This window comes from Populus trichocarpa, chromosome 7, assembly GCF_000002775.5.
Source record: "Populus trichocarpa isolate Nisqually-1 chromosome 7, P.trichocarpa_v4.1, whole genome shotgun sequence".
In the NCBI taxonomy this organism is placed as follows: domain Eukaryota; kingdom Viridiplantae; phylum Streptophyta; class Magnoliopsida; order Malpighiales; family Salicaceae; genus Populus; species Populus trichocarpa.
The window spans coordinates 3,507,583-3,522,087 of record NC_037291.2 but is presented as its reverse complement, the minus strand read 5'-3'; the positions used below and the strand labels follow the sequence as shown (position 1 = coordinate 3,522,087).

The following is a 14,505-nucleotide window of genomic DNA, read 5'->3' as shown; positions in this document are numbered from 1 at the left end:
GCATCTTGCCGAGAGGCATGCCATTGAGCCATTTTTAAATTTTATATTGTTAAAAAAATAGATCAGGTCTTGAGAATTGTTTTTATTTGATTTAATTTGTGTTTCTTTAACTATTTAAAGTGTATTTTAATGAAGTTCATAGTTTGTTTTTAGGTGTTTTAAGGTAAAATAAAAAATTTTAAAATGAGTTTTTGGATTTTTAAAACACAGACCATGACTTTTCAATCCTTATAAAATCTTAACTAGTCAACAATGTATCATCTATTTTATTTAAAAACATACAATAGGATGAATAATGTTTTGTTTATATATTTTTTTTAAAGATAAGAAATCCAAGAACATGGACCAAGCCTTTTACATGCATCTAAACTTTTTTGTATTGAGCTAGATGCTCTGGCTCACATTTCTAAGCTCATGAACCTGATTTTTTTTTTATATTGTCATTGATTTTTTTTTATTTGTTATTTTTTTAATTTGAAAAATCCACTATAAATAACTAATTAAATTTATATCTTAAATATTACTTAATAAAATATCATGTTTAATTTTTCCATTATTTTCAAATAAGATTATAGATTTTTATATAATATTAGCAATAATTTCATTAATTATTATATGCGAGTCTAAAATTTGAAGGTTTTTTTTTAATGTGATCATAAATATTCATCAAAAATAAAATTTTTATTTTTTATTATAAATTATTTACATATTTTTCTTAAATTAATTTTATTTCTCTTCAATTGCGTATAAAATATTAAGAAATAATTTTTAATATTTTTTTATTTAAATTTGCTTTTAAGATCATGATAAGTTTTTTTATTAAAAAAATGTTGTAGGAAATTGTACACGTAAGAAAAAAATACATGATATAAAAAATAAAATTTAAATTAAAAAGATACATTTTACATGGTTATTTCAAATTATTGATTTTTTTTAAAATATTTTAACACCTTTTAGTTTTTATTAAAAAACTGAGAGAAGAATAATCCATTTGGAAAAACATTTTATTCCTTTCAAATCTGAATCGTTATATTTTGTACATAAATCTATTTTAATTATAATAGAAATATATAAAAATAAAATTTGAAAACTATCTTGAGGCAGGGCGCAAATAATCCACGTAAACATTTGTATTAGATAAGCCCATCTCATCGCTTGTTGCCATAAGTTTAGTTTTGAACAACACGTAAACCCGTTGTGTAAGGAAAGGTGACCAGTCACTTATAATCAATGGCAGATCTTTTTTTTTTTCTTCAATGGAGTCAATTAATAACCATCATTAATTGAGATTTTTTAAAGTATTCTAAATTAAGTTCTTATACACAAGAAAATGCAAAATTAAACGAATTGAAAACAAAAATAGTGAAACTAATAAATGATATATTTTAATTGTTATCTACAATGGCGTCTCATATTTTGGAAATATTGTATGATAATTTTATTGTTAATGTTATATATTAAAGCAAATACAATAGACAAATAAATAAATAAATAAATACTATTAAGAAATGTTATGAGATGTTTTTATAATGGTGTCACCAAACCAATATGGTAGGGCATTTATTCGGTGATTGGATCAGAAGAGGAATCAGGCAGGAGCTTAAGAAATTCGATAAGATTTGTGGTTGGAGATGGAAAAATAATGAGGCTTCAGACAGATATATCGGCAGAAAATTCAATTATGTCACATCAATTTCCAAGATTGTTTGCATTATCAAAGACACAAGCATGCCAAATTTCGAGTTTAGAAACTTGGGTGGATGATACTTAGATTTGGAATCTTTTGGAGGAGGGAGTTATGAGTTTTTGAACAAGTTTGAAGAATATTATTCAGTCACATACATTATCTCAAGCAAAGTCAGATAAGGAGATTTGGGAAGCTAGAAAAGATGGGAATTATACACAGTAAGAAATTGCAGCTTGATATTAGACAGAATTCTATTTATAGGTGATGATAAATAGGAAGCTAATATATGAAAAAGCATGGCTCCTCCAGAAAAGAAATTATGAGCTGGGTAGCTATGAAAAATTAACTTTGTAAAGAGGAATTTTTATCTAGAAGAAATCTCATCGATCTGAATGCAACAAAATGTCATTTGGTCCCAAAATCAAATGATGTTGCTCCCCTAGAAAAATAATTTAATTTTTTCTTCTTAATTGCTTGGTTCCCAAGCAAACTTGGTGACCAAACAATCCAAAATCACTTTGGTCTCTCTTTTTTTTTTTTTTTTGTACTTTTGATCTCCTTATCCAAATATTTTTTTTTTAAATGTCAATGTTGACACAATGAGAAAAATAAATTAGTGATTTTGAAATAAGAGTGTTAAAAACTAAATGTGTCGAAAGTAAATTTTTTAATTTTTAATAGTTGGGAATAATAGAATAGTTTGACTTATCTCTTAGCCAACCTTTCTTATTTATATGTATGAGGTAGAACATGGCAGTAACTGTAGGAACTACAACACTGGAATAATCCTACAATAATTCTTATATATATGTACATTCTATAATATGCCCCCTTAAGCCAAGGGTGAAGGATCGACTCGAAGCTTGAATCGAAAAACAATAAATGAAGCAGTGGAAAAGGGGCTTAGTAAGAACATCTGCAAGTTGATCTTGAAAGGAGATAAAATGAATTTGAATCTCTTTCTTCACAACCCGGTCTTGTACAAAATGATAATCAACTTTGGCATGTTTAGTATGAGCATGAAAGATAGGATTTGTAGATAGATAAGTAGCACTAAAATTATCACACCCAATGGTAAGAGCGAAGCTAGATGGAATTTGCAGATCGGTAAATATTGAAGCCAGATAACCTTAGCAGTGTCATCTGTTAAGGTTTTATACTCAGCCTTAGTAAAGGGGCGAGCAACTGTGCGTTGCTTGCCTGACCAAAGAAAACAAGGTAACCACCCATAGATTTTCGGTCATCAATACTACCTATCCAATCTACATATGTAAAACCATGTAGAGCAATAGAGGAACTACGAGTGATATGGAAGTCATAGGATGTTGTACCTTTAAGATAGAGCATAATATGTTTAACGGCGGTCCAATGAGAATTAGTGGGAACATGCATAAACTGACAAACTTTGTTAACAACAAAACAGATATTCGGTCTTATAAAGGTGAGATATTGAAGAGCACCCATGATTTGGCAAAACCATGTAGGATAAGAAAATAGGGCATCTGGTAGTATGATAACCTTTAAAGTAGACATTGGAGTATCAACAAGTTTGCAGGAAGTCATACCAGCCCGAGTAAGGATGTCAAGAATATACTTGTGTTGTCCTAGCATCAAACCCATATCAGTGGATTGAACTTCAATACCCAGAAAATAATGAACTGCACCTAAGTCACGAAGCTTGAACTTTAAGCTCAGTAACTGTATTAGGCGGTGTAGCATAATAGAGCTGCTACCTGTAAGTAGGATATCATCAACATAAACCAAAAGATAAAATATATTAGTACCAATGAAAGGATAAATAAAGAGGTATCAAACTTGGAGGCATGAAAGTCGATAGAGAGCAAAAAGACACTCAAACGATGGTACCATGCCCTCGATGCCTGTTTTAAACCATACAAAGACTTGTGCAATCAACACACATAAGATGGAAGAGAAGAGTCAACAAAACTCGGAAGTTGTTTCATGTAAACCTCTTCGGTAAAAACACCATTAAGAAAAATATTATGAATATCAAGTTGATGGATCTTCCAATTACGAGAAACCACAATAAAAAAAAATACTAATATGATGGTGGCTTGCTTAATAAATGGGTTGAACATTTCAAAGTTATCAATACCTTCTTGCTGAGTAAAACCTCTAGCAACCAGGAGCGCCTTATAACGCTCAATGTTGCCATCAACACGAAGCTTAATCTTGTACACCCATTGACTACCAATAACATTCATTAAAGGATGAAAGGGAACTAAAGACTAGGTGTGTTTAGAGCCCAAGGCCTGAATTTCATCGCGTATAGCATCATGCCAAGCCTCATACCTATTAGCATCAGATAAATCAATGGGTTCAGAAGTAGGAGAGGACATTACCCAAGATGTAGGAGTAACAGTAGCAACGAAAACTCCCAGATTTGTTGTCTTCGACTGCCGCGGACGAAGGACCATAAAATGTCTGCTGACTATTACAAAGAAGAAGAGGAAGAGTTTGTTGCAGGTAGATGACTTGTAATAGAGGCAGAGCCAGCGGTAGAGGGATCGCTAGCAGAAAAAGGTGAAGCAGAGGGAGGGCAGCGGGGTGACCTAGCAGTAACAGAAATATCGTGCTACAAATTAGAGGGAGTCAAACTTCTATGTGTACTTGCAGTAGGATGGTTAGGTAAACATGCATGTGGTGATGAGATAGGTAATGTGTAGGGCAGCTGTGGTGAGCAGAAGGTGGGCGATGGAAGGCAAAGGCACATGGGTTGTTTATGTAATCAATAATGGTGTGACACATTAAGGAATATAGCAGATTTGGTAGAAGGGCAGTAGCAAGTTGGTTTGAGGTTGGAGATGAGAAATGTGTTTGACATTGCATCCCAACATATTTATATCTCTTGTCATGTCCGTTTTCATGAACATTAACCAAGGTTAGATGAGCTATACTTGGAAAACACATATGGAGAAGAACAAAACTCTAATTTATAAGTATAAGAGGGGCACAAAAACAAAAAGCAGAGACATTTAAAAGTATGCAAAAAATGATAATCCAGAGACCGTTGAAACAAACAATCAAAAAGAGATTTATTTTTTAGGACAAAAGTAGGCATGCGATTGATAAGATAAACTGAAGTTTTAAGAGCATAATTTCAAAATCTTAATGGTGTTTTACACTATCCTAGAAGAGTAGTCTTGTTTCAATAATATGTCTATGACGACGTTCTACTGTGCCATTTTGTTCATGAGTGTGGGGATAATTTTCGGTATTCACCGCCCCAATCAGTTTAAACAGATTTAACTTTTAATGAAAATTGACGCTCAACGAGAATCTGAAATTGATGAAAAATATAGTACACATCAAACTTGGCAACAAGAGGGTAATACTATATATATTTTGTATATGCATCAACAAAAATAACAAAATAATGAAAACCATCAGATGAAAATAAAGGAGCAAGACCCAAACATCACTAAAAATTAATTCAAGTGGAGCAGAAGTTTTGTGACCCGTAGGTCCTAAAGACAAACGTGATGACTTTCCTAAAGGACAAGTTTGACATTGAAAATTAAGACGCTTGTTATTACAAGTAATCTTATTTTACGAAACTAGAAATTTAGAAATACAAGAAGTAGGATGACCTAGTCGATGATGCCATAGATCAGCAGAAGCAGATATGCAAGGAGACTAATAAGCTTGAAGAACTAACATGACGGAAGACCTAGTCAAAGCATAAACACCATCTTTACTCTGACTTGAAAGGAGTACTACCTTGGTGTTGAGATCCTTGACATAAAAAACAAATGGGTGAAATTCAAAATAAACATTGTTATCAAGATAGAATTTTTGAACAAAAAGTAAAGGTTTCGTAATATATGGAACATGAAGAACATTAGATAAAGTGAAAGTGTGATATGGTGTTTGTATTTTAGAATTATCAATATTAGATATGGGAAGTCCCTATCAAATTATCATTACCAAGATATGGTTCGGACCCTGTCAGATTTGCAAGATCAGGTGTGACGTGTTAATTAGCACCGATATTCGTAAGTCAATCGGTAGTACCTGTTGAGGAAGCATTACTCAACGCCAGATTCATACTAGGTTGTTGTCCATATCCAAGGGTCTGAAGTTGAGGATAGTGAGGGAAGGGCGCAAGATGCCCCTTTTTTTTGTGCCAATTGCCCTGCTTTCTATCATTCTTGAAAGGTTTATTATGTGAAAATCAGACCTGGAACCAATAGACTTGTTCCCTCTGTTGCTGCCATAATTGGGATGCCACCCTCCATGAAATCTACTTTGTTTCTGCTAAAAGTTCCAGAAGGCTGACGCTGAGCAACAAGAGCTGAAGGTGTCATGGGTAGTAAAGGAGCAGAGATGGTAGCAAACTCCATAGATTGAAGGGAGGTCTTGTGAATAAATTCAGACGTGGGAAGATGACTATGGAGGTCCGTATACGAGAAAGGTTCTGCCTTGGTTATGAGGCTTGTTACTAAGTCTTTAAATTCAACTTGAAGACCATGAAATACATATAAATTAAAGTCTTCTAGCGAAACTGACCAGCTAGCAGCGGCCAACTCATCAAATAAGGCTTTAGCATTTTGTATAAACTGAGTGAACAAATCATCACCTTGTCAAAAATCTTGAAATGAGCCATGAAGTTATATAATACGAGAATTGGATGGAGAAGCTAGAGCTTGCTCAAGCATGCGCCAAACAAAGTGCATAGTTTAGCAATCAATAACAAGATGAAGAACATCTATGGAGAGGGAAGAAAGCAGAGCACTTAGAATGAGTTGGTCATGCTATTTCCAACGAAGAAAGGAGTGATTTACCTGAAGAGAGGTATCATTGGCAGCAAACACATATGGAGGAGGACATGAAATTGAGTCATCAACAAACCCAAAAACTCTTTGGCCTAGAAGGTATGGCTTCATTTTCATTCTCCAATGTAGGTAATTTATGTTTGTCAATTTTAGGGCGATAACTTGGTGAGTGTCGGAGAGGGAAACAATGTTGTCCTCTTAAGCACGGTGGATGGCAGCAGTAGAGGTAGGCTATAGTAAAGGAGCGGTAGGCAGGTTGGCAAGATTTTGGCCAGCATCTGATGGCAGTGGCCACAATAGGATAGAGGCAGAGGAAGAAACACCAACTAACTGCATTGGTGGCACGGCAGAGGAGGGGATCTGCACCGGAGGTGCAGTAAAAGGGAGAGGTAGTAGACGGCTAAGAAGAATAGTCCATGAGAAAAGGAGAAAAAGAGTTTAAAGTGATTTAGGGCTCTGATACCAAATTGAGAATAATAGAATGACTTGACTTATTTATTAACCAACCTTTTCTATTTATATGTATACAGTACATAGCAGTAACTGTAAGAACTACAACATTAGAATAATCCTATAATAATTCCTATATATATATGTATATTCTATAATACTAACTCTTTTCAAAATATGCTGAAAATGCCAAGAACGACGCAAATATATCAAAAATATATTTTTGAATTTTTTATATTTTTGATATTTTTTGTATTTTTCAAAAATTAAAAGAAAAATAAAATAAAAAATCAGGTTATGACATCTTGAATTTTCTTTAGCTTCCATGCTTTGTACTTTATCTTAGTTAGTCACATGTATGGCTAACTTTCTTTTATTAATAATACCCCCTCTCATTTATATATATATATATATAGACACACACACACCACTTTAATGTTTTTAATAAAAATAAATTGTATTCTCCTTAATCATATATAAAATATCAAAAAGTAAATGCTATGAAAGAATATACAGTCTTTCTCTTGTGATCTACAATTAGTGTTTGAATAGGACTTCTTAAGAATTCAAAGCCAAGCCAAGAGGGAAATAAGTTTGTAGGTAGTTGTTAGAGGTGGCTCCTAGAGCAGAAATTAAGAAGTCAACTAAGCACAGTCAAGAGATCCTAGAAGATCAAGAGAGAATTTCTCACGTACGAGCGGGGCTAAAAATTCTTCCCCTTCCAATGAACAATCTCTTCCTTCAATTATTAAGATTCATTTATGAGTTCTGAAAGTTCATCTTTCTTCTGGTAGTTTGGAGTACTGGGAATATCTTATCATCAGAGAAGTCAATTAAGAAATGCCAACTTTCCTTTCCCTCCTAAGCTCCTCATTTTACATTGATTTTCTGTGTTTACTCGCTTTCAAGTCGACGAAGAAAAGAAGATTAACAATACTTTATCGGGTATAGTTTATTAAACTTGGGGGGGAAATATTAGAAATGAAAGAAAACAAAATGAGATGCCTTGAAACAGAAAATATAACTAGGAATTTGCAGGGAAAATATTACACTAGTTTGTAGAAGGAAAAAAAATTGACTTTTACACTAAAATCTTGAGGAATTTTTTATCTTACGAAATAAAACTCTAAAAAAAATTAATCAGTACACATATTTTTACCAATTCCTTACGAAAGAGAATATACACGAGAGACAAAATTAATTATATTGGGTGAAATAATTTTGCATTGATTTTAGTGGTGTCAAATTGGGAAACCTACTTTCAAATAAATTAAACCCTAATCAAATTATTACACCGTTCATTAATTTCTTTCCATTCTAGTGCAGTCCACAGCCTGCATCCACCCTTATTTAAAATATATATAAAACGATCATGAATATTTTCGAATTAGTTTTAAATATGTGTTGGTTTGGAGAGGCTATTCTTGTGTTTTTAAACATGATTTCTCACAGAAAACAAGAAAAAAAAAACCCTTTTCACACATTTTTAGCTACACTTTCTAAGTAACCATAGAGCATATTCTAGTCTTCCTTACTGCATATGCCTGATATTAATGATGGTGAAGTAAACCAACTAATTACGCATGCCCAAAAACATATATATTGGATCGTTTCCACTCGATCATTTCTATTTACTACTATATATTTGGACCATCAAACACTATAAAAACATATATAATGGAGAGGTAAAGAACAAGTTGTCACCGACTCCTGAGAAGAGTCAAACCTTTAAATACACTATTTATGCTAGAAATGTTTGAGAGTCAATAAGAAGAAGAAGAAGAATGATCAAGGAGAAGATTTTCCTTTCTGTGGTCACCACTCAAAAGGAATCTCTAACTTTCAGCGGCCTGTAATAATTCAAAACCCCATTTGAAAGTTTGGAAATAGCATAAACAATGAGGTTTGAATTAGCAAACCAAGGACAGATGCGTTTCACTTGAACTTGTCGAGGAAAAGCAGTTGTAAGCTTTGCATATAAACCATCAACATTTTATACTATACATCTATAAGTGGAGAGTACAGGGAGAATCCCTGTCATTTTGGAGTATCTTGGTGGTGGGGGGAGGCACTTGACTATCGACACATTTTCAGTCCTAATTGTCAAAAGTATTTATTTTAATTATATCGCCGCCCTTAGTAACGTATTCAAACAACAAACCAACATCTCAGCACAATGAAAGGTCAAGGATCAAGGATCAAGCCTCAAGCTACAAGCTTCTACGAGTGTTATGCATGTGATTGGACAAAGAAATTTACAAGCAATATAACTTCGATTTACCATTTTTTGGCTTAACAAGGAAAGTTTTATCAAGCTAATGGATTTGTAGCTTGTTCGCAACACAAAAAAGAGTTTAAGTACTGACTTTAAGCTATACGAGATAGTCTTACTCGTCCTTAAATTTTTGAAAAATTATACTGCATAAATTCGTCAATATATTAGACGAAACTAATTTCAAAAACAGTTGGAATGATTCTTGCAATGAATCCCACTATTATTCGTTTCGTCTTATATATAAGAGAGCATGATATTTCATAATATATCAATGTCTAATCCTACATTTATTGAAATTCTGCAAAGTCTAATTTTACATGCTAAAGTAATTACTATACATCAAAGTGTCGTGAAAAGCAAAATGGCCTTCATAATTATAAGCAGTAGTGAAAGTGCATACGACATGCAAAGTTGGAAAAAGTCTGTAAGATTGTCAAACTTGTGAGGACGATTTAGCATACAAACCGTCCAAATTTATATTCATTTTCTGAGGTCCACAAACAGGGTTTTGAGGTGAGGATTGCCACAGGGTTAACTTATTATGGCTATAAATACCAACTCCAAACCAAGACTTGTTCTCAATGTGGTGGCTTGCACCTTAATCATCTTTGCTTCTCCTAATACTACTCTTTGCTGCAACTTGAATTGCTCCTCGAGCCTTTCCATACCATCGTACAATAAAACCTTCACTATCTTTTCTTCTATAGTTAACTATGGCCGAAACATGTAAATGCGCTTTCCTTATTCTTGCATTTGTTACCTGCTTCCAAATCCTGTTTATTGAAGGAAGGTCAATTAAGCAAACGAATAAGCAGGAACATGTTACCAATGAAATAGAGCCGCTAAAAGAAATGGCCAACCAAAGTACGAATACCAACTTGCACCACAACACTGCAAATAATCAAAAAGTTTCTCTCCCTTCACCCCCAGTTCACATTCCGACTGTTCACCATTCCAAGGCAGGCAGAAAAGAAATGACCCCTCCTATGGTCCCAAGCTTCAGCGGTTCTCCTGGTGTTAGGCATCCAAAGACACCGGGGGCTAACTCTGTCACTACTGTGAAAGATGATTTCAAACCCATAACATCTGGTCAGAGTCCTGGTGTTGGCCACAACAATGACAATTCTGTCACTGCTTTCAAAGATGATTTCCAACCCACAACACCAGGTAACAGTCCTGGAGTTGGCCATATTCTTGTAGATGAAGATGACAGTGAAGATGATGATCCAAAGGCACCTGGTACTAGCTCCAGTAATGAACGTTCTGGTGCAGCATTCAAACCCACAACACCAGGTCACAGCCCTGGCGTTGGCCATATGTCATCAGTAGATCAAAGTGATAAGACTGATCTAAAGGCATCCAAAACTGAACTTTCTGTCACAACACCAGGTCATAGTCCCGGGGTTGACCATACTCTTTCAGATGAAGATGAAGATGCTAGTGAAGATGTTGATCCAAAGGCACCCGGTACTGGCTCCAGTATAAAACGTTCTGGTGCAGCATTCAAACCCACAACACCAGGTCACAGCCCTGGCATTGGCCATATGTCATCAGTAGATCAAAGTGATAAGACCGATTCAAAGGCATCCGAAATTGAACATTCTGTCAAAACACCAGGTCATAGTTCCAGGGTTGGCCATATTCTTTCAGATGAAGATGCAGATGATAGTGAAGATGTTGATCCAAAGGCACCCGGTACTGGCTCCAGTATAAAACGTTCTGGTGCAGCATTCAAACCCACAACACCAGGTCATAGCCCTGGCATTGGCCATATGTCATCAGTAGATCAAAGTGATAAGATCGATTCAAAGGCATCCGAAATTGAACATTCTGTCACAACACCAGGTCATAGTTCCAGGGTTGGCCATATTCTTTCAGATGAAGATGCAGATGATAGTGAAGATGTTGATCCAAAGGCACCCGGTACTGGCTCCAGTATAAAACGTTCAAGTGCAGCATTCAAACCCACAACACCAGGTCACAGCCCTGGCATTGGCCATATGTCATCAGTAGATCAAAGTGATAAGATCGATTCAAAGGCATCCGAAATTGAACATTTTAACACTGAACATTCTGTCACAACACCAGGTCATAGTCCCGCGGTTGGCCATATTCTTTCAGATGAAGATGAAGATGATAATGAAGATGTTGATCCAAAGGCACCCGGTACTGGCTCCAGTATAAAACGTTCTGGTGCAGCATTTAAACCCACAACACCAGGTCACAGCCCTGGCATTGGCCATATGTCATCAGTAGATCAAAGTGATAAGACCGATCGAAAGGCAACCAACATTGAACATTCTGTCGCTAGAGTGCCAGATGGTTTCCGACCCGCGGTACCAATTCAGGGCCCTGGGGTTGGTCATGTTTTCCAAGCACAAACGAAGAACTAAAAGGCACGGAATGTGGATGTCTCATATGAAAGGGTACATTCTAAGGAATAAACATAAAGAAGCATGGACATATCGATTGCATATTAAGCATTATTATTTGGTAACTAAGACACGTAAATGTCAGATCAGTCACATAAGTGATTTCCATTAATCCTGTCAATATTATCAAGATTGTGAAGTGCATTAGAATCCTTTCATTCCTAGCTAAGCCCTTTGAATTAATTGTCTCTGCATAATAGTGTATAGCTAGGGTTGAATGTATAAAGCAATATGGTCTATATATATATATATATATCCATGTAAAATAAGCCATTTCATATCCAAATTTGCTTCAAATAAAAATCTTCGTATTTGCTTATCTTCTTTTTCGTTTCTCTTTTATCTCTGTCATACCTTTATAATTAATTAGCAAAATTCTTTTTATGAAGAGTACGAAAAATAGAGGGCATGACCACTTCATTACGCCAACATCACGAAATCTTTGCGACTTTATAATTCGATAGTACGCTTGTGATGGTGACAAGATTGAAAATGAAAGGTGAAAGTATCATCATTTGTTACTTCGTTTCTGGAGGTGAAAAATAAAATCTATCATATGCACCTCCATAGAATTGTACATTTTTTTTCCCATTATAGATCAGTTTGCTCAACGGATTATTAAGTTTATTTGATACATTAAAAATAAAATAAATAATATACAAAAATATTTTATTTAGAGTCCAATGAAACGGAGGTATTAGTCTTCAGAAAAGCTTTGGAACTCAGCGCTAGTTTTAATATCTTGTTTATTTTTGCGTAGAAATGTTGCTTTTTAAAAAAAATATTTACAATTAACTTTTTAATATTTTTAAAATTTTATATAATGATATAAAAATAATTTTTTAAAAAATATTATTTTAAATGGTTACCCACGATCTAAAAATACTAATAAGGTGGGTTGGACTTTAGAATTAGATTAATTCAGTGAATACTGTTTAGTGGCTCCCAAGGGAAAAAAATGATGGGAGACCTTTGAGGCTCCAAGACGTGTTCAATGAAATCTCTTCTGTATGGAGGTCTCTATAATCAGTTACCTTCATGCACGCTCCTGTAAAAGCTAATGGAGTGATAGATTCTTTGGGCAAGCAAAGCTTGGATATGAATGTTGATTTAGTAGCTTGGATGTCGTTCTTACCTTTTATACTATTGTACTCTTTAGCCACTACTTTGTTGGCTACGTTTTCTCCTCTTAATATTTCTTCAAGAATAATATGTAATTTGAATTGCTCTCCGATAGTTAAAAGCTATTATAGTTTTGTGAAGTGTCCAAATCATGCTTTCGAAAACTGTTTTAATTTATACACTGATTTCTTAAACATGCACACCTTTGAATTATGCCTTCCGGTAATGATACGCCTGGAGATCCATATTAGACTTTTTTAAATAATTCTTAATTCTTAATGTAAAAAGGTGTTCTTCATATCAAATTATTGTAATGATCAATCTAAATTACACCTTTCAGTAATGATACGCCCTGGAGATCCATGTAGACTTTTTTAAATAATTTTTAATGTAAAAAAGTGTTCTTCATATCAAAATATTGTAATGGCCAATCTAAAATATTGTAATGGCCAATCTAAGTTCATAACTAAAGACAACAAAACTCAAAATGTGTTAATTTTGTTTATAGGTATAAATGTCTCTCTGTAATCGAAGTTATAGGTTTGAGTGTAACATTTCACCACCAAGACACTATAGAGCATTCAATGATGCCTTCATCCTTGCACTTTATCATGTAAATTCATCAATATTTAATTTATAGCTCTCCACCTCTTATCAGCTAAGGCTTCATCCACATTATCAGGAACAAATATAGTATATAATTGGTTTATAAATGACATATTTGATTATGATAAATGATGGCTAGACATTTAACAACTCATAGGATATTTGACATTACTAGAAATTTTGAGTTCATAAATGGGTTAGGAATACCTCTAGTGTGATTATGTGGTAATTTTCTAAATGATTCAGATATTAAGTTAGGAACATATTCAACACTCTATCAGTTTGTTATATTATCTACAAGAAATTCTAACTCGAACAAAGCACTTTTTGGAGCCATATTTTTAGCTTCTTGTGTTCATCATGACTTTGTTTTAAAATTATACCACTTAAGTTCAATTCACCTTTGTCTTGATTAACTTGTCTAGCTTATGAATCGTCGTTTTTGAAATTCAAATTTATATCTAGAAATCATATATAGAAACTTGATTTATTTTTTATACTATTTGAGAACATGTAGAATTTTTTTATAATTCACCTAAGATGATGAATCATATATTTATTACTCAAATACTTTCATATAGTTCATGTATATGTAAAGTTTTTCCGTCTGTTACCCTTGATTAAGACAACGTATAATCATAATCAACGTATGTCACTTTCACATTTTCATAAACATAAGTGATCTCTCCAAATAGATCTCTTATATGGGTAAGTTTAGTGTACATGTCATTTGACAAATACTTACATATTAGTTATAGGTATATCTTATAACTCGGCTTATTAGATTATTTGCTTTTTTCATAAAAAAAAGAATATAATATATATTAGTTTCAACAGCTCTAACTAATGTCTAGTTTTAATAAAGCATCAACTAGGAATAATATTTTGATGCATTAGAAATCTCATAATTATAATCATTTTATAATTTTCTTTGCAAAACATTTATATCCCAAGAACTTTATCTTTACTCTAGATTTATTAATCAAACATAAATGAGTATTAAAGATTAAAAAAAAAGCTTTTATTAATGATAAATATGCTTTTAAATAAATAGATTTAGTGTCATGTGTAATCATCCAATTAGCTATAAGGAATATACACTAACAAATTCAACATAAAGTTTTTCCACTTCCTTCA

At 33.6% G+C, this 14,505-nt stretch overlaps 1 protein-coding gene across 1 annotated transcript; it reads left to right on the top strand.

Moving 5' to 3' along the window:
* The first annotated feature begins 9,794 nt into the window (after nucleotides 1-9,794).
* On the top strand, nucleotides 9,795-11,959 carry LOC112328231 (uncharacterized). Its single transcript, XM_052454534.1, has 2 exons — nucleotides 9,795-10,957; nucleotides 11,186-11,959. The coding sequence occupies exons 1-2, from the start codon at nucleotides 9,922-9,924 to the stop codon at nucleotides 11,599-11,601; spliced, it is 1,452 nt and encodes a 483-aa protein (XP_052310494.1). The 5' UTR covers nucleotides 9,795-9,921; the 3' UTR covers nucleotides 11,602-11,959.
* The last annotated feature ends 2,546 nt before the right edge of the window (nucleotides 11,960-14,505 follow it).